General features: G+C 54.8%; 1 protein-coding gene across 1 annotated transcript in view; it reads right to left on the bottom strand.

Annotated features, from left to right (window-relative positions):
• Positions 1 to 27,475, bottom strand: part of TMEM8B (transmembrane protein 8B) — a 103,630-nt gene that overhangs the window by 5,119 nt on the left and 71,036 nt on the right. The window contains exon 12 of the mRNA XM_075330619.1: positions 17,085 to 17,201. Coding sequence (XP_075186734.1) covers positions 17,085 to 17,201 — 117 coding nt within the window. The remainder of the gene's footprint in view (positions 1 to 17,084; positions 17,202 to 27,475) is intronic.

The following is a 27,475-nucleotide window of genomic DNA, read 5'->3' as shown; positions in this document are numbered from 1 at the left end:
AGACCCGGCAATCTATGGAGCGCGAGGATCTTGGCTCATTACACCTGACCCTGTCCACATCCTGTGCATAATGCTGAGACCTGGCAATCTAGGGAGCGCGGGGATCTTGGCTCATTACACCTCCCCCTATCCACATCCTGTGCATAGGGCCGAGACCTGGCAATCTTGAGAGCGCGGGGACCTTGCCTCATTACACCTGCCCCCTGTCCACATCCTGTGCCTAATGCTGAGACCTGGCAATCTAGGGAGCGTGAGGATCTTGGCTCATTACACCTGCCCCCTGTCCGCATCCTGTGCATAGGGCCGAGACCTGGCAATCTAGGAAGCGCGAGGATCTTGGCTCATTACACCTGACCCTGTCCACATCCTGTGCATAATGCTGAGACCCGACAATCTAGGGAGCGCGAGGATCTTGGCTCATTACACCTGCCCCTGTCCACATCCTGTGCATAGTGCTGAGACCTGGCAATCTAGGGAGTGCGAGGATCTTGGCTCATTACACCTGCCCCTGTCCACATCCTGTGCATAGGGCCGAGACCTGGCAATCTAGAGAGCGCGGGGATCTTGGCTCATTACACCTGCCCCCTGTCCACATCCTGTGCCTAATGCTGAGACCTGGCAATCTAGGGAGCGTGAGGATCTTGGCTCATTACACCTGCCCCTGTCCGCATCCTGTGCATAGGGCCGAGACCTGGCAATCTAGGGAGCGCGGTGATCTTGGCTCATTACACCTGCCCCCTGTCCGCATCCTGTGCATAGGGCCGAGACCTGGCAATCTAGGGAGTGCGATGATCTTGGCTCATTACACCTGCCCCCTGTCCACATCCTGTGCATAATGCTGAGACCTGGCAATCTAGGGAGCGCGAGGATCTTGGCTCATTACACTTGCCCTCTGTCCGCATCCTGTGCATAATGCTGAGACCCGGCAATCTAGGGAGCGCGGGGATCTTGGCACATTACACCTGCCCCTGTCCGCATACTGTGCATAGGGCTGAGACCTGGCAATCTAGGGAGCGCGAGGATCTTGGCTCATTACACCTGCCCCTGTGCATAGGGCCGAGACCCGGCAATCTAGAGAGCGCGGGGATCTTGGCTCATTACAGCTGCCCCCTGTCCACATACTGTGCATAGTGCTGAGACCCGTCAATCTAGAGAGCGCAGGGTTCTTGGCTCTTTACAGCTGCCCCCTGTCCACATCCTGTGCATAGGGCTGAGACCTGGCAATCTAGAGAGCGCGGGGATCTTGGCTCATTACACCTGCCCCCTGTCCGCATCCTGTGCATAGTGCTGAGACCCGGCAATCTAGAGAGCGCAGGGATCTTGGCTCATTACAGCTGCCCCCTGTCCACATCCTGTGCATAGGGCTGAGACCTGGCAATCTAGGGAGCGCGGGGATCTTGGCTCATTACTCCTGCCCCCTGTCCACATCCTGTGCATAATGCTGAGACCTGGCAATCTAGGGAGCGCAAGGATCTTGGCTCATTACTCCTGCCCCCTGTCCACATCCTGTGCATAGGGCTGAGACCTGGCAATCTAGGGAGCGCGGGGATCTTGGCTCATTACTCCTGCCCCTGTCCACATCCTGTGCATAATGCTGAGACCTGGTAATCTAGAGAGCGCGGGGATCTTGGCTCATTACACCTGCCCCTGTCCACATCCTGTGCATAATGCTGAGACCCGGCAATCTAGGGAGCGCGGTGATCTTGGCTCATTACACCTGCCCCCTGTCCACATCCTGTGCATAGTGCTGAGACCTGGCAATCTAGATAGCGCGGTGATCTTGGCTCATTACACCTGCCCCTGTCCACATCCTGTGCATAATGCTGAGACCCGGTAATCTAGGGAGCGCGGGGATCTTGGCTCATTACACCTGACCCCTGTCCACATCCTATGCATAATGCTGAGACCTGGCAATCTAGAGACCGCGGGGATCTTGGCTCATTACAGCTGCCCCCTGTCCACATCCTGTGCATAATGCGGAGACCCGGCAAGCTAGGGAGCGCGGGGATCTTGGCTCATTACTCCTGCCCCCTGTCCACATCCTGTGGATAATGCTGAGACCCGGCAATCTATGGAGCGCGGGATCTTGGCTCATTACACCTGCCCCTGTCCACATCCTATGCATAATGCTGAGACCTGGCAATCTAGAGAGCGCGGTGATCTTGGCTCATTACACCTGCCCCTGTCCACATCCTGTGCATAATGCTGAGACCTGGCACTCTATGGAGCACGGGGATCTTGGCTCATTAACCTGCCCCTGTCTACATCCTGTGCATAATGCTGAGACCTGGCAATCTAGGGAGCGCGAGGATCTTGGCTCATTACACTTGCCCCCTGTCCACATACTGTGCATAATGCTGAGACCCGGCAATCTATGGAGCGCGGGGATCTTGGCTCATTACACCTGCCCCCTGTCCACATCCTGTGCATAATGCTGAGACCCGGCAATCTATGGAGCGCGGGGATCTTGGCTCATTACACCTGCCCCCTGTCCACATCCTGTGCATAATGCTGAGACCCGGCAATCTATGGAGCGCGGGGATCTTGGCTCATTACACCTGCCCCCTGTCCACATCCTGTGCATAATGCTGAGACCCGGCAATCTATGGAGCGCGGGATCTTGGCTCATTACACCTGCCCCTGTCCACATCCTGTGCATAATGCTGAGACCCGGCAATCTATGGAGCGCGGTGATCTTGGCTCATTACACCTGACCCTGTCCGCATACTGTGCATAGGGCTGAGACCTGGCAATCTATGGAGCGCGGGAATCTTGGCTCATTACACCTGACCCCTGTCCACATCCTGTGCATAGTGCTGAGACCCGGCAATCTATGGAGCGCGGGGATCTTGGCTCATTACACCTGCCCCTGTCCACATCCTATGCATAATGCTGAGACCTGGCAATCTAGAGAGCGCGGGGATCTTGGCTCATTACACCTGCCCCCTGTCCACATCCTGTGCATAGTGCTGAGACCTGGCAATCTAGGGAGCGCGGTGATCTTGGCTCATTACACCTGCCCCTCTCCACATCCTGTGCATAGGGCTGAGACCTGGCAATCTATGGAGCGCGGTGATCTTGGCTCATTACACCTGCCCCCTGTCCACATCCTGTGCATAATGCTGAGACCTGGCAATCTAGGGAGCGCGAGGATCTTGGCTCATTACACCTGCCCCTGTCCACATCCTGTGCATAATGCCGATACCTGGCAATCTAGAGAGCGCGGGGATCTTGGCTCATTACACCTGCCCCCTGTCCACATCCTGTGCATAATGCTGAGACCTGGCAATCTATGGAGCGGGGTGATCTTGGCTCATTACACCTGCCCCCTGTCCACATCCTGTGCATAATGCTGAGACCTGGCAATCTAGGGAGCGCGAGGATCTTGGCTCATTACACCTGCCCCTGTCCACATCCTGTGCATAATGCCGATACCTGGCAATCTAGAGAGCGCGGGGATCTTGGCTCATTACACCTGCCCCTGTCCACATCCTGTGCATAATGCTGAGACCTGGCAATCTAGAGAGCGTGAGGATCTTGGCTCATTACACCTGCCCCTTTCCACATCCTGTGCATAGTGCTGATGTGTCGCCCTGGGCAAGCCAGGGGACACAGGTCACACACCACCACACCCCACACTCCAGGTAGGCACATCACAGCTAACCACAAATCCTTGTTGCCTTTCTCCAGGAGTCTGATGATGCACACCAGGGGGTGGGCCAGGCGGTTGGCTCCGCCCACCAAGGAGCTCTCAGCTCTGGAGGCAGGAAGTAACCAGGCAGATAGCCCAGGCAGGGCAAGAGTAAAGAGGAGAGTTCAGTTTGGGAGTTAGTGAAAGTGAAAGTAGAGAAGTGGAAAAGGAGGAAAGGAGGAGAAGTGACAGAAGAGAAAGACAGCCTGAAGGGTCCAGCTTTGTGAGGGCCAGAACAGCAAGGTCAGCAACGGCGGTGACTGTCTGGAGGGGGACCGTTTGGAAGTTCCTGGAAGGACCCCGTTGGCTGTGTGCCCGGTGGTCTGGAGCAGTGTTCCGAAGGACAGTCAGCACCAGGGCAGGGGCCTCTCGGACCCCGGCAAGGCTAGGAGTCGCCAGATTTGCCAAATCCGTCAGTGACGGGGACGCAGATCCCCCAACAACCAAGTCCCGATTGAAGGCAACAGCCCAACCCGAATTGGAGAGACACCGCCACCGCCACGGCACAAGTTTCTCAGGGCCAGCGCCTGCGGGCAAAGTGTAGAGCTCCTCCGGCCCAGATTGCAGCCGGGGAGCGGGTAACCGGAGGGAATCCACCGCTACCATCAGTCAACACAGGTGCAAGGAAGAGGGACATCACCGTCACCTACCGGGAGTGCAGGTGCAGCCGTCTGTGGGACCGTCCTACCAGCCGTTGGTTTACCGTACAAACTGTGTCCGTGTGTCAGGCTGAGTGAGTACCATAGTGCCGCAAGGCACAGCGCTGCCCCCGCGTCCCTGCGCCCTCCAGGCCCTACACTTTACATCTCATCACCGGGCCCCGGGATCACCAGCCCCTACCCACGGAGGGGCAACACAACACCTGGCTGCTCCGCATCACCATCCCCGGGACCCCCATACTGAGCAGCGGTGGTGCAATCACCACAACCGTGGGTGGCGTTAGGGTTAGGGTTAGGGTTATATATAGAACTATAACAATCCCCACACCCAACAACCCCCTTTCACTCACGGGCGAGGAGTGTCGCTCGAGAAACCCCGGGATCCGGCCCACAGCTCGAGCCACCAGGAGCAGCTGCCGGACCCGAGCAGAAGGGGTGAGCGTGGTGTGCTGACACCCTCCTCCCCGCCCGCGACAACTTGGCGTCACCAACAGGATCTTACCGCTCTGCCGTCAGGTAGAGGTGCGCCTTGTTACCGCCGGAGGTATCCGGCAGAAAAATTTCAGAAGCCGCCATCTTTGGCGCGAAAAGTTCCCGCTCGAGCGTCTTCTCGAGCAGTAGAGGCGCGAAGGCCAAAACCCCGCCCCGAGAGAGGAGGGGACGGAAAGAGCTAAGGGGGACGGAAACAAGATGTCTGCGCCCGACGGAGCCGCTGGAGGAGCGGTGGTCGCAGCCGCAGCGGCACCTGCGGATGGGAATGGGCCTGCCCAGGTCCCGGTCGTACCGGCGGGAGGTGCCGCGGCCCCCGCGTTTGCTCAGGTCATGCCATTCTCCTTGCCCTATGCGCCCGGAGCTGCCTGGCTACCGCGGTATGACGGGAAACCGGATGCCCTACAGGCCTTCCGGAAAAAGCTTAACCCGTTGCTAGAGCTGTATCCCCTGACTGATAAGCAACGTGCAGCGATAGTGCTAGGCCAGTTAACCGGTGAGGCGGAGCAGGAGGCGGAGACCTGGGCCGAGGGGGACCGGCTCTCTGTAGCCACCATCTTCGAGAAGCTACAGACTGCCTTCGAGACCCGGACTGAAGCTGAGCTGAGGATGCAGTTTTACCAGTGCCGGCAATGAGCTGGAGATAGCATTCGGGACTATGCTCTACGTCTGCAGATCGCCCTCCGCACGCTGAAGCGGGCGAACTCTATTAACGAGGCGGATAGCAACAAGATGTTAGTGGAGCAATTTGCGCAGGGGATGAGGTCCCCTGAGGATCGTAAACAACTCCGGCTGTGGGCCCTGGAACACCCTGATGTGGACTTTTCGGTGTTAAAGGAGCGGGCTATCAAGGCACTACAGCCCCCAGCTGCTGAAGTCCTGGAACCCGTCCCGTGGCCCGTTGAGACAGCTCCCGTTGTGGCGGCCCCAGCCAAACCAACCTCCTTAATACCTGCAGCCCCGAGCAGTACCGTGGAAGAACTGGCAGCCCAGGTCCGTCGCCTGGACGGAGACCTTGCCAAGATCCTTGCTGCGCTACAACCTCTGACCAGATCTCAGCCTCCAGCGCAGATACAGCTTGCTGACAGTCCCGAAGATGTTCCCTGGATGCAGCGGAGAAGCGCTAACAACCCGCGGAGCCGACCTCCAATCTGCTACAAGTGCCGTAAGCCGGGCCATTATTACCGACAGTGCCCGTTAAACGAGCAACCCCTGGGGCCCCGGGCCAATCCTCAGGAGTAGAACACCGTGGCCCCCCGGACTGGCGAGACCGATATGTCGGGGCCCGCCCTATCATCCCTGTGGCAGTGGACGGCATACCAGTGATGGCTCTCTTGGACACTGGATCACAGGTAACTACCATACCGTACACGTTGTATCGGCAGTATTGGGCCACAGACGAGCTGGCGCCTCCAGACAATAGTATAAATTTGATTGCCGCTAATGGACTTCCATTGACCCAGGTGGGGTATAAACAAGTGGCTATGACAGTGGGGCAAGCTGAACTGCAACACCAGGGTATGATTGTGATCATGAATGAACCCAGTGATCATAACCCGAAAATAGTGCTGGGAACCAATGTGATGGAACACTGCATGGCTGATGTGTTGAACCTATTGCAACAGCTAGCCGCCACAGCGGCGGGGAGCCGGCAGAGGGCTGTGCAGCGTGAGATCCGCGCCCTGATGTACCGCCAGCATGTAAGCTCAACAGGAGGGGAGATTGGTGGAGTGAGAGTGATGGATGTTGCTCCATTGACTGTGCCCCCTAGGAGTGAGATGATGATCTGGTGTAGGGCAGCAGTAGGGCCTCAGGGGCGTGACTACCCTGCGATGATGGAGCCCATGCCCTCCGAGCACTGGCCCACTGTAGTGGCCGCCCGAGGGGTGGTAGATGTGAAGAAAGGGAGAGTGCCCGTGAGAGTGTTGAACTGTGGGGAGGAAGAAGTCAGGTTCCCCCGGTATGCCACCATTGCCAAGCTGCTCACCCTGGACCCTCACACTATCCAGGAAGCCAGTCCATCCACACTCCCACCTACCCCCAGCACTTCCCCACCCCAGGGGGACACAAAGTAGTGGCACCAACAGCTACATGTAGGCACTGATGATACCCCTACACATCACAGGGCCGGGGTACACAGGTTGGTGCAGGAGTACGAACAGGTTTTCAGTAAGCACCCCCTAGACTTTGGGCGGATCAAGGGGGTTCAACACCACATTCCCACAGGTGAACATCCCCCTATCAAAGAGAGGTATAGACCTATTCCCCCTGCACATTACCAGTGTGCCAAAGATATGTTGAGGAATATGAAGGAGGCAGGGGTTATTCGGGACAGCTGTAGTCCCTGGGCCGCTCCGTTGGTACTGGTCAAGAAGAAGGATGGTACCATGCGGATGTGTGTGGACTACCGGAAGATCAACCAGATAACCCATAAAGATGCCTATCCCTTACCTCGTATTGAAGAGTCTTTGGCTGCACTGAGAACCGCAAACTACTTCTCGACCCTTGACCTCACCAGCGGATACTGGCAAGTGGCTGTGGCCCCAGAGGACCGGGAGAAGACCGCCTTCACCACCCCGATGGGACTCTGCGAATTCAATAGCATGCCGTTTGGGCTGTGCAATGCCCCTGGGACCTTCCAACGGTTGATGGAGTGCTGTCTGGGACATTTAAACTTCGAGACCGTCCTGCTGTATTTGGATGATGTGATTGTTTATTCCCAGACGTATGAAGCCCATCTGGAGCACCTGGCCGAGGTGTTCGCGTCCCTTGCCCAGTACGGGATGAAGTTGAAGCCCTCAAAATGCCACCTGCTGAAACCCAGAGTGCAGTATCTAGGGCATGTGGTGAGTGCGGATGGTGTCGCCCCCGACCCTGAGAAGATTACTGCCATCCAGAGCTGGCCGAGACCAACTACAGTGAGGGAAGTAAGGCAGTTCCTGGGTCTGGTGGGGTACTATTGGCGCTTTATAAAGGGATACACGAAGATGGCTGCCCCCATGCAAGATCTCCTCGTGGGACAGACCAAAGGTGGTAGACCCATTGGGGCCCCACTGTCGTGGGAAGACAAGCATGAGGAGTCCTTTTGCCAGTTGAAGGCGGCCTTGACCGGAGAAGAGGTCCTGGCGTACCCTGACTATGGGAGCCCGTTCATCCTCCACACGGACGCCAGCAATGTGGGGCTAGGAGCGGTCCTATCCCAGGTCCAGGATGGAAAGGAGAAGGTGATTGCCTACGCTAGCCGAAAACTCCGGCCGACCGAAAGGAACCCTGAGAACTATAGCTCCTTCAAGCTTGAGCTATTGGCGTTGGTGTGGGCTATCACGGAGCGGTTCCGCCACTACTTGGCGGCAGCCAAATTCACAGCGTTTACGGACAACAACCCGCTGACTCACCTGAACACGGCCAAGTTGGGCGCGCTGGAGCAGCGGTGGGTAGCCCGGCTAGCCAACTATGATTTCACCATAAAGTACCGAGCTGGTCGTGTCAACATAAATGCTGATGCACTCTCCCGGATGCCCCATTTGTCAGAAGAGGGGTGCGAGGATGACGACCTCGAGGAGATCGAGTTGCCTGCGTTTCACCAGCTGCCTACTGAGAGGGTACAAGTCTGTCAGCAAAGGGTGGATCTGGGCCCGCGGCCCAGTCAAGAGTGGCAGGACGCCCAGGACCAAGCGCCGGCTGTCCGCCTTGTCAAGACTCTGGTGGAACAAGGTGCTATGGGAATAGACCCTGCCGCTCCAGCCGAAGCTCAACGCTTGTGGAAAGAACGAAAACGGCTTTACCTACACCAAGGGAGGCTGTACCGTGAGCTGATCAACCCGAAGACCCATGAGAAGATATGCCAGTTGATCGTTCCTCAAGCTGATGTCGCTACTGTCCTGCGGGCATACCATGATGGTGCTGGCCACTTCGGGTGGAAGAAGCTGGAGATGCTGTTGAGGGAGCGGTTCTATTGGAGTGGGATGCGTGAATCGGTGGAAGCCTGGTGTCGAGAGTGTGGTCCTTGTACACTGAGGAGAAAGGACGAGACTAGCCAGAGGGCACCGTTACATCCCATAGTCACCCATCAGCCGCTGGAGCTGGTCGCCCTGGACCATGTCAAGCTCACCCCTAGCCGAAGTGGGTACACCTACGCATTGACCATGGTAGACCACTACTCAAGATTTATGGTGGTAGTCCCCGTTAAGGACCTAACTGGTCGAACCGCTGCTCGAGCGTTCCAGGCTTATTTCTGCCGACCCCATGGGTACCCCGAGAAGGTGCTGACTGACCAAGGCCCGGCTTTTGAAGCAGAGGTGTTTCACGAATTCTGCCAGTTGTACGGCTGCAAGAAGATCCGGACCACTCCGTACCACGCCCAAACCAACGGCATGTGCGAGAAAATGAATCACTTGGTCCTGGGGCTCCTCAAGACGCTACCGCTGGAAGAACGGAACATGTGGCCGGAAAAGCTACCTGACTTGGTCGACATGTATAATAATATCCCGTCCAGCTCGACGAAGTGCACCCCAGCGTATCTGATGAGGGCTCGGCCTGGCCGCCTGCCGGTGGATCTGGAGATGGGGTTGGAAGCCCCGTTAGCACTCCCCTCAACGGCAGAGTGGGAAAGTCGGAGGAGGGCACAGTACCGGCAAATCCAGGAGTATGTGGAGAAAAACCTCAGTCGAAGTCGAGAGCAGCAGGAGCACCGGTTCAACCAGAAGGCGCCCGCAGGTCCTTTCCAGCCAGGGGATGTGGTGCTGAAACGGAAGAGGAAAACCCACAAGCTGGATGATCAGTGGGAGCAAGTCCCTTATGTCATACAACCCACAGAATGGGGAGACGGGAAGACTTACCAGATCAGTCGTGACCAAGGGGACACCCTAGCCACAGTTTCCCGGGACCATCTAAAAAAATGCCCCCCAGCGCTGAAGGCAGAGGCTGAAGTACCGGTTCCTCCACCAGTGGAGAAGGCAGCAGAGGTAATCCACACTGTAATGGGTGACTTCCCAGCAGACTGGCCTACACAGGACGGCGCGGTGATTCTTCCAGTGATACTGTTCCCACAACCCGTGGATGAAGAAGTAGTGGAAGCGGTCAACCGTGAGCCAGAACCAGTGCCGGTGCCCAGGGATGAACCTGTACCCAGCCCCCCTGCACCTCCGCCTGCTCCACACTATAGCAGGGAGGAGGAACCGATTGTTCCCTCTACCCCACTGTCTAGCACCACTGACACCGGGCCCCGAAGGTCCACCCGTTCCAACCTAGGTAGACCCCCACTTAGGTACAGGGAGACCGTTCTATGAATGAAAGGGGTCCGCAAATGTAAGAGTGTTGCAGTTTGTTTGAAAAAGTTTTGAAAAAGTTGTTGAAATGATGATAAGTGAAATGATACCGAGTACTTCACCTGATTTGCTTTGTGATTTGTAACCGGCTGGAGCCAGCACCGTTGTCCCTGTGGGGACCGTTTAAAGTTTATATGCATGGGAACTATCCATGGACAAGCCCGTGAACTTGCAGGGCACCACAAACGTTAAGTGGCTTGTAAATATGTTGGGTACCGTTACCGTTTCCGCAATACCGCCTCCGGAGAGGCAGGTTGGAGGGAGGGCCCTGAGCAGAGCAGGCCAGGGCCCCGCCACCAAAGGAACCGGTGGCCACCCTCTGGAGGGGAAGGACAGATCCTGCTCGGGTAACTTGTGCTGGACTGTGGGTCAAGGGGTGCTGCCTGGGTTTTAGGGGCAGCATCAGGGCCAGGTTGCTTGGGTGGGAGAGAGCGGAAACCGTGACCGTATACCGTTGCAACGTTTAAGTAAATGTGCCTCCCGTCTTGGGAAGAGTTATTAAAAATGTATTTATGTTTTGCTTAACCCTGTTATCCCCTTTTTACAGAAAAATAAAACCGGTGTAGGACGGCAGCCCGCGGACGGTCTGCATTTTGCTAAGGGGGAATGTGTCGCCCTGGGCAAGCCAGGGGACACAGGTCACACACCACCACACCCCACACTCCAGGTAGGCACATCACAGCTAACCACAAATCCTTGTTGCCTTTCTCCAGGAGTCTGATGATGCACACCAGGGGGTGGGCCAGGCGGTTGGCTCCGCCCACCAAGGAGCTCTCAGCTCTGGAGGCAGGAAGTAACCAGGCAGATAGCCCAGGCAGGGCAAGAGTAAAGAGGAGAGTTCAGTTTGGGAGTTAAGGAAAGTGAAAGTGAAAGTAGAGAAGTGGAAAAGGAGGAAAGGAGGAGAAGTGACAGAAGAGAAAGACAGCCTGAAGGGTCCAGCTTTGTGAGGGCCAGAACAGCAAGGTCAGCAACGGCGGTGACTGTCTGGAGGGGGACCGTTTGGAAGTTCCTGGAAGGACCCCCTTGGCTGTGTGCCCGGTGGTCTGGAGCAGTGTTCCGAAGGACAGTCAGCACCAGGGCAGGGGCCTCTCGGACCCCGGCAAGGCTAGGAGTCGCCAGATTTGCCAAATCCGTCAGTGACGGGGACGCAGATCCCCCAACAACCAAGTCCCGATTGAAGGCAACAGCCCAACCCGAATTGGAGAGACTCCGCCACCGCCACGGCACAAGTTTCTCAGGGCCAGCGCCTGCGGGCAAAGTGTAGAGCTCCTCCGGCCCAGATTGCAGCCGGGGAGCGGGTAACCGGAGGGAATCCACCGCTACCATCAGTCAACACAGGTGCAAGGAAGAGGGACATCACCGTCACCTACCGGGAGTGCAGGTGCAGCCGTCTGTGGGACCGTCCTACCAGCCGTTGGTTTACCGTACAAACTGTGTCCGTGTGTCAGGCTGAGTGAGTACCATAGTGCCGCAAGGCACAGCGCTGCCCCCGCGTCCCTGCGCCCTCCAGGCCCTACACTTTACATCTCATCACCGGGCCCCGGGATCACCAGCCCCTACCCACGGAGGGGCAACACAACACCTGGCTGCTCCGCATCACCATCCCCGGGACCCCCATACTGAGCAGCGGTGGTGCAATCACCACAACCGTGGGTGGCGTTAGGGTTAGGGTTAGGGTTATATATAGAACTATAACAATCCCCACACCCAACAACCCCCTTTCACTCACGGGCGAGGAGTGTCGCTCGAGAAACCCCGGGATCCGGCCCACAGCTCGAGCCACCAGGAGCAGCTGCCGGACCCGAGCAGAAGGGGTGAGCGTGGTGTGCTGACACCCTCCTCCCCGCCCGCGACAACTTGGCGTCACCAACAGGATCTTACCGCTCTGCCGTCAGGTAGAGGTGCGCCTTGTTACCGCCGGAGGTATCCGGCAGAAAAATTTCAGAAGCCGCCATCTTTGGCGCGAAAAGTTCCCGCTCGAGCGTCTTCTCGAGCAGTAGAGGCGCGAAGGCCAAAACCCCGCCCCGAGAGAGGAGGGGACGGAAAGAGCTAAGGGGGACGGAAACAAGATGTCTGCGCCCGACGGAGCCGCTGGAGGAGCGGTGGTCGCAGCCGCAGCGGCACCTGCGGATGGGAATGGGCCTGCCCAGGTCCCGGTCGTACCGGCGGGAGGTGCCGCGGCCCCCGCGTTTGCTCAGGTCATGCCATTCTCCTTGCCCTATGCGCCCGGAGCTGCCTGGCTACCGCGGTATGACGGGAAACCGGATGCCCTACAGGCCTTCCGGAAAAAGCTTAACCCGTTGCTAGAGCTGTATCCCCTGACTGATAAGCAACGTGCAGCGATAGTGCTAGGCCAGTTAACCGGTGAGGCGGAGCCTATTGCACCACAACCGTGGGTGGCGTCACGAACTATAACAATCCCCACACCCAACAACCCCCTTTCACTCACGGGCGAGGAGTGTCGCTCGAGAAACCCCGGGATCCGGCCCACAGCTCGAGCCACCAGGAGCAGCTGCCGGACCCGAGCAGAAGGGGTGAGCGCGGTGTGCTGACACCCTCCTCCCCGCCCGCGACACTGAGACCTGGCAATCTAGGGAGCGCGGGGATTTTGGCTCATTACACCTGACCCCTGTCCACATCCTATGCATAGGGATGAGACCTGGCAATCTAGGGAGCGCGGTGATCTTGGCTCATTACACCTGCCCCGTCCACATCCTGTGCATAGGGCCGAGACCTGGCAATCTATGGAGCGCGGGATCTTGGCTCATTACACCTGCCCCCTGTCCACATCCTGTGCATAGTGCTGAGACCTGGCAATCTATGGAGCGCGGGGATCTTTGCTCATTACACCTGACCCCTGTCCACATCCTATGCATAGGGATGAGACCTGGCAATCTAGGGAGCGCGGTGATCTTGGCTCATTACACCTGCCCCGTCCACATCCTGTGCATAGGGCCGAGACCTGGCAATCTATGGAGCGCGGGATCTTGGCTCATTACACCTGCCCCCTGTCCACATCCTGTGCATAGTGCTGAGACCTGGCAATCTATGGAGCGCGGGGATCTTGGCTCATTACACCTGCCCCTGTCCACATCCTGTGCATAGTGCTGAGACCTGGCAATCTAGAGAGCGCGGGGATCTTGGCTAATTACACCTGACCCTGTCCACATCCTGTGCATAGTGCTGAGACCTGGCAAGCTAGAGAGCGCGGGGATCTTGGCTCATTACTCCTGACCCTGTCCACATCCTGTGCATAATGCTGAGACCCGGCAAGCTATGGAGCGCGGGTATCTTGGCTCATTACACCTGCCCCTGTCCACATCCTGTGCATAGGGCTGAGACCTGGCAATCTATAGCGCGCGGGATCTTGGCTCATTACACCTGCCCCCTGTCCACATCCTGTGCATAGTGCTGAGACCTGGCAATCTAGAGAGCGCGAGGATCTTGGCTCATTTCTCCTGCCCCCTGTCCACATCCTGTGCATAATGCTGAGACCCGGCAATCTAGAGAGCGTGAGGATCTTGGCTCATTACTCCTGCCCCTGTCCACATCCTGTGCATAATGCTGAGACCCGGCAATCTAGGGAGCGCGAGGATCTTGGCTCATTACACCTGCCCCCTGTCCACATCCTGTGCATAATGCTGAGACCCGGCAATCTATGGAGCGCGGTGATCTTGGCTCATTACTCCTGCCCCTGTCCACATCCTGTGCATAGGGCCGACATCCTGCAATCTATGGAGTGCGGGATCTTGGCACATTACACCTGCCCCTGTCCACATACTGTGCATGCTGCTCAGACCTGGCAATCTAGGGAGCGCGGGGATCTTGGCTCATTACACCTGCCCCCTGTCCACATCCTGTGCATAATGCTGAGACCCGGCAATCTATGGAGCGCGAGGATCTTGGCTCATTACACCTGCCCCCTGTCCACATCCTGTGCATAATGCTGAGACCCGGCAATCTATGGAGCGCGGGGATCTTGGCTCATTACACCTGCCCCCTGTCCACATCCCGTGCATAGGGCTGAGACCTGGCAATCTATGGAGCGCGGGGATCTTGGCTCATTACACCTGCCCCCTGTCCACATCCCGTGCATAGGGCTGAGACCTGGCAATCTAGGGAGCGCGGGGATCTTGGCTCATTACACCTGCCCCGTGTCCACATCCTGTGCATAGTGCTGAGACCCGGCAATCTATGGAGTGCGGGGATCTTGGCTCATTACACCTGACCCTGTCCACATCCTGTGCATAATGCCGAGACCTGGCAATCTAGGGAGCGCGGGGATCTTGGCTCATTACACCTGCCCCCTGTCCACATACTGTGCATAGGGCTGAGACCTGGCAATCTAGAGAGCGCAGGGATCTTGGCTCATTACAGCTGCCCCCTGTCCACATACTGTGCATAGGGCTGAGACCTGGCAATCTAGGGAGCGCGGGGATCTTGGCTCATTACACCTGACCCTGTCCACATCCTGTGCATAATGCCGAGACCTGGCAATCTAGGGAGCGCGGGGATCTTGGCTCATTACACCTGCCCCTGTCCACATCCTGTGCATAATGCTGAGACCCGGCAATCTATGGAGCGCGGGGATCTTGGCTCATTACACCTGCCCCTGTCCACATCCTGTGCATAGGGCTGAGACCCGGCAATCTAGGGAGCGCGGGGATCTTGGCTCATTACACCTGCCCCTGTCCACATCCTGTGCATAATGCCGATACCTGGCAATCTAGAGAGCGCGGGGATCTTGGCTTAGAAATGCAACAGACCTGAATTACACAGGCGTGAATGAGCCTTAAATTCTGTATTTCCCCATTAAAAATAATTTAAAAACAGCTGTTGCCCCTCTGGCTGCGTTCCAGCAATGCCAGTACAAGCTCTTCCGGCACTTGTGCGAGACTGTTATGTTAGACAAACGCTGCAGACAGTCAGCGACTGCTAGTAGGCTGCAGCATTCTGATAAAACAGTGATATTCACATTACAGCGCTCACGTGGCATATCAATGTCAGATGAAAGTCCAGAGGCACATCGCAGGAATGGCGCAAATGAGGAAGCAAGGGCTTGTTTTTTTCATTTTAAAAGAGTTAACAAGGTTTGTACAAGAACTGGACGACCCCTTTAAGCAACTTCCCAGATTTTCTTCATTAAAAATGTTCTACTGTGTTGTGGATGTAAGTCTGTGAGTTCATTATGTTTCTGAATGGTAATTTGTCATAGATACTGCCCGGTCCTCACTGATCTTTGCTTGGTCCCCGCTGATCTCTTGCCAACCCTCACTGATCTCTGCCCGGCCCTCGCTGATCTCTGCCCGGCCCTCGCTGATCTCTGCCCGGCCCTCGCTGATCTCTGCCCGGCCCTCGCTGATCTCTGCCCGGCCCTCGCTGATCTCTGCCCGGCCCTCGCTGATCTCTGCCCGGCCCTCGCTGATCTCTGGCCATCCCTCACTGATCTCTGCCCGGCCCTCGCTGATCTCTGCCCGGCCCTCGCTGGTCTCTGCCCGGCCCTCGCTGATCTCTGCCCGGCCCTCGCTGATCTCTGCCCTTCCCTCGCTGATCTTTGGCCGGCCCTCGCTGATCTCTGCCCGGCCCTCGCTGATCTCTGCCCGGCCCTCGCTGATCTCTGCCCGGCCCTCGCTGATCTTTGGCCGTCCCTCGCTGATCTTTGCCCGGCCCTCACTCATCTCTGCCCGGCCCTCGCTGATCTCTGCCCGGCCCTCGCTGATCTCTGCCCGGCCCTCGCTGATCTCTGCCCGGCCCTCGCTGATCTCTGCCCGGCCCTCGCTGATCTCTGCCCGGCCCTCGCTGATCTCTGGCCGTCCCTCGCTGATCTCTGGCCGTCCCTCGCTGATCTCTGGCCGTCCTTCGCTGATCTCTGGCCGTCCCTCGCTGATCTTTGGCAGTCTCTTGCTGATCTTTGGCCGTCCCTTGCTGATCTTTGGCCGTCCCTCACTGATCTCTGCCCGGCCCTCACTGATCTCTGCCCGGCCCTCACTGATCTCTGCCCGGCCCTCACTGATCTCTGCCCGGCCCTCACCTGGCCTCTGTAATAAGATGGCAGTTTAAATAGAAGAGAAAGTGTGGCAGGATGAACAGAGAAAATAAATACAGGACAAAATGTGTGCTGATATATGAACTAACGAGGACAACAGTACCCTGGATTTACTTATAGCTCACATCCAGTCTATATTACTGGGAGAGCCACACAGCGCTCACATCCAGTCTATATTACTGGGAGAGACACACAGAGCTCACATCCAGCCAGTATTACTGGGAGAGACACACAGCCCTCACATCCAGCCTATATTACTGGTAGAGATATACAGAGCTCACATCCAGCTTATATTCCTGGGAGAGACACACAGAGCTCACATCCAGCTTATATTCCTGGGAGAGACACACAGCCCTCACATCCAGCCTATATAACTGGGAGAGACACACAGATCTCACATCCAGCCTATATTACTGGTAGAGATATACAGAGCTCACATCCAGCTTATATTCCTGGGAGAGACACACAGAGCTCACATCCAACCTATATTACTGGGAGAGACACACAGCCCTCACATCCAGCCTATATTACTGGAGAGACACACAGAGCTCACATCCAGCCTATATTACTGGGAGAGACACACAGAGCTCACATCCAGCCTATATTACTGGGAGGGACACACAGAGCTCACATCCAGCCTATATTACTGGGGGACACACACAGAGCTCACATGCAGCCTATATTCCTGGAAGAGACACACAGAGCTCACATTCAGCCTATATTACTGGGAGACACACACAGAGCTCACATCCAGCCTATATTACTGGGAGAGACACACAGAGCTCACATCCCGCCATCATTCTGATTACAGCTAATCCAGGAGACGCTATTCATCTGCCCCAATGTCTAACTGGGAAAAGTGTTTCACTTACCCAAGCAATGGCCATGATACCCACAGCAAACAAACTGGGCCCCAGGAGGTTCCACAAGCCATGCCGGTCCAGCTGGAGAGCCATGGACAACAACATGGCCCCGAGGAGGTAAAGAACCTGAGAGAAAGAGAAGGAGCAATAAGGATTGTAACGGCAACTGAGCGACAACTCATCTGACCAATCAGCCATTCTGGAACGAGAAGGACTATACGTCCACAGTGACATCCTCTCCTACAACACATAGCTCCTACTGTGCTTACTGTACAACCACAGTGCCCCGGCCCATAAACAATGCCAACCACAGTGCCCCCGCCTATAAACAATGCCAACCACAGTGCCCCCACCCATAAACAATGTCAACCACAGTGCCCCCACCCATAAGCAGTGTCAACCCCAGTGCCCCCACCCATAAGCAGTGCCAACCCCAGTGCCCCCGCCCATAAGCAGTGCCAACCACAGTGGCCCTGCCCATAAGCAGTGCCAACCCCAGTGCCCCCGCCCATAAGCAATACCAACCACAGTGGCCCCGCCCATAAGCAGTGCCAACCACAGTGGCCCCGCCTATAAGCAATACCAACCACAGTGCCCCCGCCCATTAACAATGCCAACCACAGTGCCCCCGCCCATTAACAATGCCAACCACAGTGCCCCCACCCATAAACAATGCCAACCACAGTGCCCCCGCCCATTAACAATGCCAACCACAGTGCCCCTGCCCATAAGCAATGCCAACCACAGTGCCACCCACCTATAAGCAATGCCAACCACAGTGCCCATGCTCATAAGCAATGCCAACCACAATGTCCTACGCCGATAAACAATGACAACCACAGTGTAAGTTTTATAGACCAATAAGATGAGACTGAGAGCAGATGGATGGACTGTGGCTGTATCATTACCGGGCTCACACCACTTCTCACACCACTGCAAGGTGGGAGGCTGGGTCCTGTTCAGGTTGAAGATGAATCAGAATCGCCTCATACTGATAATTAGAAAACACTTTCAGCAGTGGAGAAGGAACAAGTCTGCCATATTATTTAATATATAAAGCTGAGTGTGTGTGTGTGTGTGTGTGTGTGTGTGTCCGCTAAAGGAATCCGCACCGTCGCATTTACAATCACGAAATTTTGCATAGACGCCTCATGTGACTCAGGGAGCGTCATAGACTATGTTTTGACGGGAAGATGTAACTCCACGCTTTACAGTTGCTCTCCAAAAAGCCTGCCTCCATTAAAGTCAATGGAGCAATGATAGCGCATCAGCGGTGATGTTACTCGCTACCAATAGGATGGCAGTGCGTCACTGGTGACATTAGCCGCTAGCAATAGGATGCTGCCTTGTGGCACGCCTGCGCACTATAGCATTTCCCGCACAAAGTGGGGTTCTGCCATTTTTGCTCCCAGTTCACACACTGGGAGCTTGTGGAAGGGGAGTGTACAGCTCCTTTCACTTAGCGCTGGTGCTGTGTGGTGGCCGCAGTGGTGGTGGTTTGGCGTCAGTGGGGCGGTGTGGCCTGGGGTCTTGGGCACTCTGCCTTGCAGCATGAGTACTGTGAGGCACCTGGTTGCCTGACCTGCTGGTGCATTGCCGCTGCTGTGGCATTGGTTGGCGCTGCATCTTTAAGGCATAGATTAGGGACCCACTCAGAGGTTGGCTGTGACGTGGCAGTGGCTTCATACAGTCTGATCGCAATGTTACTCTAAGAACCTCATGTTCAGGTATATATTTCCCTAGCGGCTTGCGATCAAAGTATGCTTTGGGATGTGGGATTCATGTCTTTTTCTCTAGATGTGCCAATGTCGTCAAAATGTTTCGCAACAATAAAGGGCCATTTACATGCTGCGACATTGCTAACCATATATCGTCGGGGTCACGGTGTTTGTGACGCACCTCCGGCGTCGTTAGCGACATCGGAGCGTGTGACACCTATGTGCGACCTTAAACGATCGCAAAAGAGGTAAAAATTGTTGGTATGTGAGACGTTGTTCACTTACCAAAAATCGTTGTCTGGTCAGTAGCGAGGTTGTTCGTCGTTCCTGCGGCACCACACATCGCAACGTGTGACACCGCAGGAACGACGAACATCTCCTTACCTGCGTCCACCGGCAATGAGGAAGGAAGGAGGTGGGCGGGATGTTCCAGCCGCTCATCTCCGCCCCTCTCCACTTCTATTGGGCGGTCGCTTAGTGACATCGCTGTGACGCCGAACAAACCGCCCCCTTAGAAAGGATGCGGTTTGCCGGTCACAGCGACGTCGCTAGGCAGGTAAGTATGTGTGACTGTTCCTAGCGATGTTGTGTGCCACGGGCAGCGATGTGCCCGTGACGCACAAACGACGGGGGAGGGTACGCTCGCTAGCAAGATCGCAGCGTGTAAAGTACCCTTTAGACTGCAAAGGGCTTGAGACCGTTCACTGGTTTTACCCATCATGAGATGTTTCTTGTGTGGCACCTTGGTAATGAGATCTTTTTATAGGGCATCAGCTGAACCCGCGGATATTATTTTTCAGTGAATGGCGGGATTGCTTTCTAATTACTGATAGATTTCAGCCGGTGTCAGGACTCTCCAGGGCTTTTTGGCCTCTATTTGTTAATGTGTTCAATACGTTTCATTTCTCATTATGATACATCATCATTTTCTGGACATATTTGGTTTGATTTATTTGCCCGTGTGGAGTAGATGCTTGCTGATAGCAGCTTTAGAAATATATTTACTTAGAAAATTTGTGATGTGATAATACTTTTTCACCTGCTGTATGTCTATGGCTCAGCTGTGAGCCGACATCCCCGCACTGTCCAGATTCACCACAAAAGGGCGGCGTTCACCGTCTCTGCTTTATACAGCTTCTGATGGTCCCCATGTGATGTCATAGCCACAAAATATTACGGTATATGGAAATCCCCAAGGGCATGTGAGCCTTTTCTGGCTGATGTATGTGGACATAGCATGGCTGATGTATGTGGACATAGCAGCAGGAATTTCAGGAGATTTATGCTATATTCTAATTGTGGCAGAGAATTCTTAACATTTTCAAATGAATTACTTTTGCACTGAATCTATTCACTTATCCCATAAATAAACTAATAGTCTTAAAGTGAACCTGTCCAAATGAAAATGCAGTGTTACCTGCCGGTGCCATATTACAGGGGATGGGGAGTGCAGCAGATTGATATATAGGTTAATGAGAAAAGATAGATCCTGTGTTTTCATCATTAAGACTTCTGCTCATTCTGGGTTTTTCAGTCCAGTGGGCGGTCCTATCAGTGACTGACTCCTTTCTATGTATAAGTGTGCATAGAGCTATATGTCAATCACTGATAGGACCGCCCACTGGACTGAAATTCACAGTAGAGTTTAAATAATTAAAATAAAGGTTATACTGAAACTTTTCTTACAAAACTATATATCAATCTACTCCACTCCCCCCGCTCTATTAAACGATGGCTGCAGATCGGTCAATCTACTCTACTCCCCCGCTCTATAACATGATGGCTGCAGATCAGACGGTCAATGTACTCCACTCCCCCGCTCTATAACACGATGGCTGCAGATCGGATGGCCAATCTACTCCACTCCCCCCGCTCTATAACACGATGGCTGCAGATCGGACAGCAGTCAATGTACTCCACTCCCCGCTCTATAACATCCACTCCCCCCGCTCTATAACACGATGGCTGCAGATCGGACGGCCAATCTACTCCACTCCCCCCGCTCTATAACATGATGGCTGCAGATCGGACAGTCAATGTACTCCACTCCCCGCTCTATAACACAATGCCGGCAGATCGGACAGCCAATGTACACCACTCCCCCCGCTCTATAACACGATGCCGGCAGATCGGACGGTCACCCCCCGCTCTATAACACGATGGCTGCAGATCGGACGGTAAATGTACTCCACTCCCCACTCTATAACACGATGGCTGCAGATCGGACGGTCAATCTACTCCACTCCCCGCTCTATAACACGATGCCGGCAGATTGGACGGCCAATCTACACCATTCCCCCCGCTCTATAACACGATGCCGGCAGATCGGATGGTCAATGTACTCCACTCCCCGCTCTATAACACGATGGCTGCAGATCGGACGGTCAATGTACTCCACTCCCCGCTCTATAACACGATGCCGGCAGATTGGACGGCCAATCTACACCATTCCCCCCGCTCTATAACACGATGCCGGCAGATCGGATGGTCAATGTACACCACTCCCCGCTCTATAACACGATGGCTGAAGATCGGACGGTCAATGTACTCCACTCCCCGCTCTATAACACGATGGCTGCAGATCGGACGGTCAATCTACTCCACTCCCCGCTCTATAACACGATGGCTGCAGATCGGACAGTCAATGTACTCCACTCCCCGCTCTATAACACGATGGCTGCAGATCGGACGGTCAATGTACTCCACTCCCCGCTCTATAACACGATGGCTGCAGATCGGACGGTCAATGTACTCCACTCCCCGCTCTATAACACGATGGCTGCAGATCGGACAGTCAATGTACTCCACTCCCCGCTCTATAACACGACTGCTGCAGATTGGACGGTCAATGTATTCCACTCCCCGCTCTATAACACGATGGCTGCGGATCGGACGGCCAATGTACACCATTCCCCCCGCTCTATAACACGATGCCGGTTAGATGGGACGGCCAATGTACAACACTCCCCCCGCTCTATAACATGATGCTGGCATATGGGACGGTCAATGTACTCCACTCCCCCCGCTCTATAACACGATGCTGGCAGTTCAGACGGTCAATGTACACCATTCCCCCCACTCTATAACACGATGCCGGCAGATCGGACGGCCAATGTACAACACTCCCCCCGCTCTATAACACGATGGCTGCAGATCGGACGGTCAATGTACTCCACTCCCCCCGCTCTATAACACGATGCTGGCAGTTCGGACGGTCAATGTACACCACTCCCCCCGCTCTATAACACGATGCCGGCAGATCGGACGGCCAATGTACAACACTCCCCCCGCTCTATAACACGATGGCTGCAGATCGGACAGCCAATCTACTCCACTCCCCGCTCTATAACACGATGGCTGCAGATCGGACGGCCAATCTACTCCACTCCCCCCGCTCTATAACATGATGGCTGCAGATCGGACAGCCAATCTACTCCACTCCCCGCTCTATAACATGATGGCTGCAGATCGGACGGTCAATCTACTCCACTCCCCGCTCTATAACACGATGCTGGCAGATCGGACGGCCAATGTACACCACTCCCCCCGCTCTATAACACGATGGCTGCAGATCGGACGGTCAATCTACTCCACTCCCCCCGCTCTATAACACGATGCCGGCAGATCGGACGGCATTTTCCTGTTGACTTGTTCCATTTAAACCCCTATGAACTGCAGATTGCTTTTAGTAGATCTCCTATCAAAAGCTGCAAGAAAAATGAATGAGATCAATATTTGGTATGTCTAAAAAAGCATTTTCCATAAATGAACCACTGCCTATGCCTTATACTGGAAGGGAAAGGAGGATTTATCTAAATTATCTAAAAACATTATAATAATACTAGCTGTAGTAGCCGGCGCTGCCCGGAATAGTAACTGTGTCTCTGTCTCTCTCTCTCTCTCTGTCTATGGCTGTCTCTCTCTGGCTGTCTCTGTTTGGCTGTCTCCCTCTCTGGCTGTCTCAGTCTCCTTGTCTGGCTGTCTCTGTCTCCCTGTCTGGCTGTATCTGTCTCTCTCTGGCTGTCTCTGTCTCCCTGTCTGGCTGTCTCTGTCTCTGGCTGTCTCTGTCTCCCTGTCTGGCTGTCTCAGTCTCTCTCTGGCTGTCTCTGTGTCTCTGTCTGGCTGTCTCTGTCTGGCTGTCTCTCTCTGGCTGTCTCTCTCTGGCTGTCTCTCTCTGGCTGTCTCTGTCTCCCTGTCTGGCTTGCTCTGTCTCTCTCTCTGGCTGTCTCTGTCTCCCTGTTTGGCTGTCTCTGTCTCTCTCTGGCTGTCTCTGTGTCTCTGTCTGGCTGTCTCTCTGTCTGGCTGTCTCTCTCTGGCTGTCTTTGTGTCTCTGTCTTTGTGTCTCTGTCTGGCTGTCTCTCTCCCTGTCTGGCTGTCTCTGTCTCTCTCTGGCTGTCTCTGTCTGGCTGTCTCTGTCTCTCTCTCTGGCTGTCTCTGTGTCTCTGTCTGGCTGTCTCTGTCTCTCTCTCTGTGTCTCTGTCTGGCTGTCTCTCTCTGGCTGTCTCTGTCTCTCTCTGGCTGTCTCTGTCTGTCTGGCTGTCTCTGTCTCTCTCTCTGGCTGTCTCTCTCTGGCTGTCTCTCTCTAGCTGTCTCTGTCTCTCTGGCTGTCTGTCTCTCTCTGGCTGTCTCTGTCTCTCTCTCTGGCTGTCTCTGTCTGTCTGTCTCTCTCTCTGGCTGTCTCTCTCTAGCTGTCTGTCTCTCTGGCTGTCTCTGTCTCTCTGTCTGGCTGTCTCTGTCTCTCTCTCTGGCTGTCTCTGTCTCTCTCTCTGGCTGTCTCTGTCTCTCTCTCTGGCTGTCTCTGTCTCTCTCTCTGGCTGTCTCTCTCTAGCTGTCTCTGTCTCTCTGGCTGTCTCTGTCTCTCTGTCTCTCTCTCTGGCTGTCTCTCTCTAGCTGTCTGTCTCTCTCTCTGGCTGTCTCTCTGTCTCTCTCTGTCTGTCTCTCTGTCTGGCTGTCTCTGTCTCTCTCTCTGGCTGTCTCTCTCTAGCTGTCTCTGTCTCTCTGGCTGTCTCTGTCTCTCTGTCTGGCTGTCTCTGTCTCTCTCTCTCTGGCTGTCCCTGTCTCTCTCTCTCTCTCTGGCTGTCTCTATCTCTCTCTGGCTGTCTCTGTCTCTCTGGCTGTCTCTGTCTCTCTCTCTCTGGCTGTCCCTGTCTCTCTCTCTCTGGCTGTCTCTGTCTCTCTGGCTGTCTCTGTCTCTCTCTCTCTGGCTGTCTGTCTCTCTGTCTGGCTGTCTCTGTCTCTCTCTGGCTGTCTCTGTGTCTCTGTCTGGCTGTCTCTGTCTCTCTCTCTGGCTGTCTCTGTCTGGCTGTCTCTGTCTTTCTCTCTGTGTCTCTGTCTGGCTGTCTCTGTCTCTCTCTGGCTGTCTCTGTGTCTCTGTCTGGCTGTCTCTGTCTCTCTCTCTGGCTGTCTCTCTCTAGCTGTCTCTGTCTCTCTGGCTGTCTCTGTCTCTCTGTCTGGCTGTCTCTGTCTCTCTCTCTCTGGCTGTCCCTGTCTCTCTCTCTCTCTCTGGCTGTCTCTATCTCTCTCTGGCTGTCTCTGTCTCTCTGGCTGTCTCTGTCTCTCTCTCTCTGGCTGTCCCTGTCTCTCTCTCTCTGGCTGTCTCTGTCTCTCTGGCTGTCTCTGTCTCTCTCTCTCTGGCTGTCTGTCTCTCTGTCTGGCTGTCTCTGTCTCTCTCTGGCTGTCTCTGTGTCTCTGTCTGGCTGTCTCTGTCTCTCTCTCTGGCTGTCTCTGTCTGGCTGTCTCTGTCTTTCTCTCTGTGTCTCTGTCTGGCTGTCTCTGTCTCTCTCTGGCTGTCTCTGTGTCTCTGTCTGGCTGTCTCTGTCTCTCTCTCTGTGTCTCTGTCTGGCTGTCTCTCTCTGGCTGTCTCTGTCTCTCTCTGGCTGTCTCTGTCTGTCTGGCTGTCTCTGTCTCTCTCTCTGGCTGTCTCTCTCTGGCTGTCTCTCTCTAGCTGTCTCTGTCTCTCTGGCTGTCTGTCTCTCTCTGTCTGTCTGTCTCTCTCTCTGGCTGTCTCTGTCTGGCTGTCTCTCTCTCTGGCTGTATCTCTCTAGCTGTCTGTCTCTCTGGCTGTCTCTGTCTCTCTGTCTGGCTGTCTCTGTCTCTCTCTCTGGCTGTCTCTGTCTCTCTCTCTGGCTGTCTCTCTCTAGCTGTCTCTGTCTCTCTGGCTGTCTCTGTCTCTCTGTCTCTCTCTCTGGCTGTCTCTCTCTAGCTGTCTGTCTCTCTGTCTGGCTGTCTCTGTCTCTCTCTCTGGCTGTCTCTCTCTAGCTGTCTCTGTCTCTCTGGCTGTCTGTCTCTCTGTCTGGCTGTCTCTGTCTCTCTCTCTCTGGCTGTCCCTGTCTCTCTCTCTCTGGCTGTCTCTATCTCTCTCTGGCTGTCTCTGTCTCTCTGGCTGTCTCTGTCTCTCTGTCTGGCTGTCTCTGTCTCTCTCTGGCTGTCCCTGTCTCTCTCTCTCTCTCTGGCTGTCTCTGTCTCTCTGGCTGTCTCTGTCTCTCTCTCTCTGGCTGTCTCTGTCTCTCTGTCTGGCTGTCTCTGTCTCTCTCTGGCTGTCTCTGTGTCTCTGTCTGGCTGTCTCTGTCTCTCTCTCTGGCTGTCTCTGTCTGGCTGTCTCTGTCTTTCTCTCTGTGTCTCTGTCTGGCTGTCTCTGTCTCTCTCTGGCTGTCTCTGTCTGGCTGTCTCTGTCTCTCTCTCTGGCTGTCTCTCTCTGGCTGTCTCTCTCTAGCTGTCTCTGTCTCTCTGGCTGTCTCTGTCTCTCTCTGGCTGTCTCTGTCTCTCTGGCTGTCTCTGTCTGGCTGTCTCTCTCTCTGGCTGTCTCTCTCTAGCTGTCTGTCTCTCTGGCTGTCTCTGTCTCTCTGTCTGGCTGTCTCTGTCTCTCTCTCTGGCTGTCTCTCTCTAGCTGTCTCTGTCTCTCTGGCTGTCTCTGTCTCTGTCTCTCTCTAGCTGTCTGTCTCTCTGTCTGGCTGTCTCTGTCTCTCTCTCTGGCTGTCTCTCTCTAGCTGTCTCTGTCTCTCTGGCTGTCTCTGTCTCTCTGTCTCTGTCTCTCTCTCTCTCTCTGGCTGTCTCTGTCTCTCTCTCTCTCTCTGGCTGTCTCTATCTCTCTCTGGCTGTCTCTGTCTCTCTGGCTGTCTCTGTCTCTCTCTCTCTGGCTGTCTCTGTCTCTCTGTCTGGCTGTTTCTTTCTCTGTCTGGCTGTGCCTATGTCTGTCTCTTTCTCTCTCTCCCACTCACCTCACACATAAGCTTCTTATACAAAAAATGTCCTTCATTGCCTATAGCAATCAATCACAGCTCCTATTAATGACCTGTAGCTCCCAGATCCACTGACTTTAACAGAGGCAGGCTTTTTGGAGAGTAACTGTAAAGCGTGGGGTTAAATTTTCCCATCAAAAGTCTATGAAGTTCCCTCAGTGAAATGAGGTGTCTGTGCAAAATTTCGTTATTGTAAATGCGACGGCGCGAATTCCTTTAGCGGACATACTGTTCATACACATACACACATACACTCAGCTTTAAATATTAGACTAGCTGTAGTACCCAGCGTTCCATAGATAGTAACTAAGTGCCTTTCTGTCTCTCTACTACTCTCCCTCTTTCCCACTCTCTCTCCCTCTCTATTTCTCTCCCTCTCTTTCTCTGTCTGTCTCTCTTTCTCTGACTCAGTCTCTTTCTCTGTCTGTCTGTCTCTCTTTCTCTGTCTCTCTGCCTATCTCTGTCTGTCTATGCGTTTCTCCATCTGTGTCTGTTTGTGTGTCTGTCTCTGTCTATCTGTCTCTGTGTCTGTCTGTGTGTCTGTCTCTGTGTGTTTCTGTGTGTGTCTCTGTGTGTTTCTGTGTGTGTCTCTGTGTGTCTGTCTTTGTGTTTCTCTGTATCATTCTCTGTTTGTCTCTACCTGTGTGTCTGTGTCTCTCTGTATCTCTGTGCGTCTCTGTATTAGTCTCTGTGTGTGTTTCTGTGCATCTTTGTCTCTGTATTAGTCTTTGTGACGGTCTGTGTGTGTGTGTCCCTGTGTGTTTCTGTGTGTCTGTCTCTGTGTGTTTTTGTGTGTGTCTGTATACCTCTGTGTATATGTGTCTGTGTGTATCTCTGTGTGTCTCTATAGGTCGCTTTACACGCTGCGATATCGGTACCGATATCGCTAGCGTGCGTACCTGCCCCCATCGTTTGTGCGACACGGGCATATCGCTGCCCGTGGCGCACAAAATCGCTCGGACCCGTCACACATACTTACCTGCATAGCGACGTCGCTGTGACCGGCGTACCGCCTCCTTTCTAAGGGGGCGGTGCGTTTGGCGTCATAGCGACGTCACTAAGCGGCCGCCCAATCAAAGCGGAGGGGTGGAGATGAGCGGGACGAACATCCCGCCCACCTCCTTCCTTCCTCATTGTGGGCGGGACACAGGTAAGGTGAGGTTCTTCGTTCCTGCAGTGTCATACGGAGCGATGTATGCAGCCGCAGGAACGATGAACTACATCGCTGCTGCAGCAGCAAAGATAATTCAGAATAGGGGGGCATGTAAACGATTAGCGATTTTGAACGTTTTTGCAACGATTCAAAATCGCTAATAGCTGTCACACGCAAAGACATCGCTAACGCGGCCGGATGTGCGTCACAAAATCTGTGACCCCAACGACATCTCTTTAGCGATGTCGTAGCGTGTAAAGCGGCCGTTAGTCTCTCTGTCTCTGTGTGTCT

Source organism: Anomaloglossus baeobatrachus, chromosome 1 (assembly GCF_048569485.1).
Source record: "Anomaloglossus baeobatrachus isolate aAnoBae1 chromosome 1, aAnoBae1.hap1, whole genome shotgun sequence".
NCBI classification, from domain to species: domain Eukaryota; kingdom Metazoa; phylum Chordata; class Amphibia; order Anura; family Aromobatidae; genus Anomaloglossus; species Anomaloglossus baeobatrachus.
Note: the sequence above shows the minus strand (reverse complement) of the source record. Positions and strands in the feature narration are given on the sequence as shown.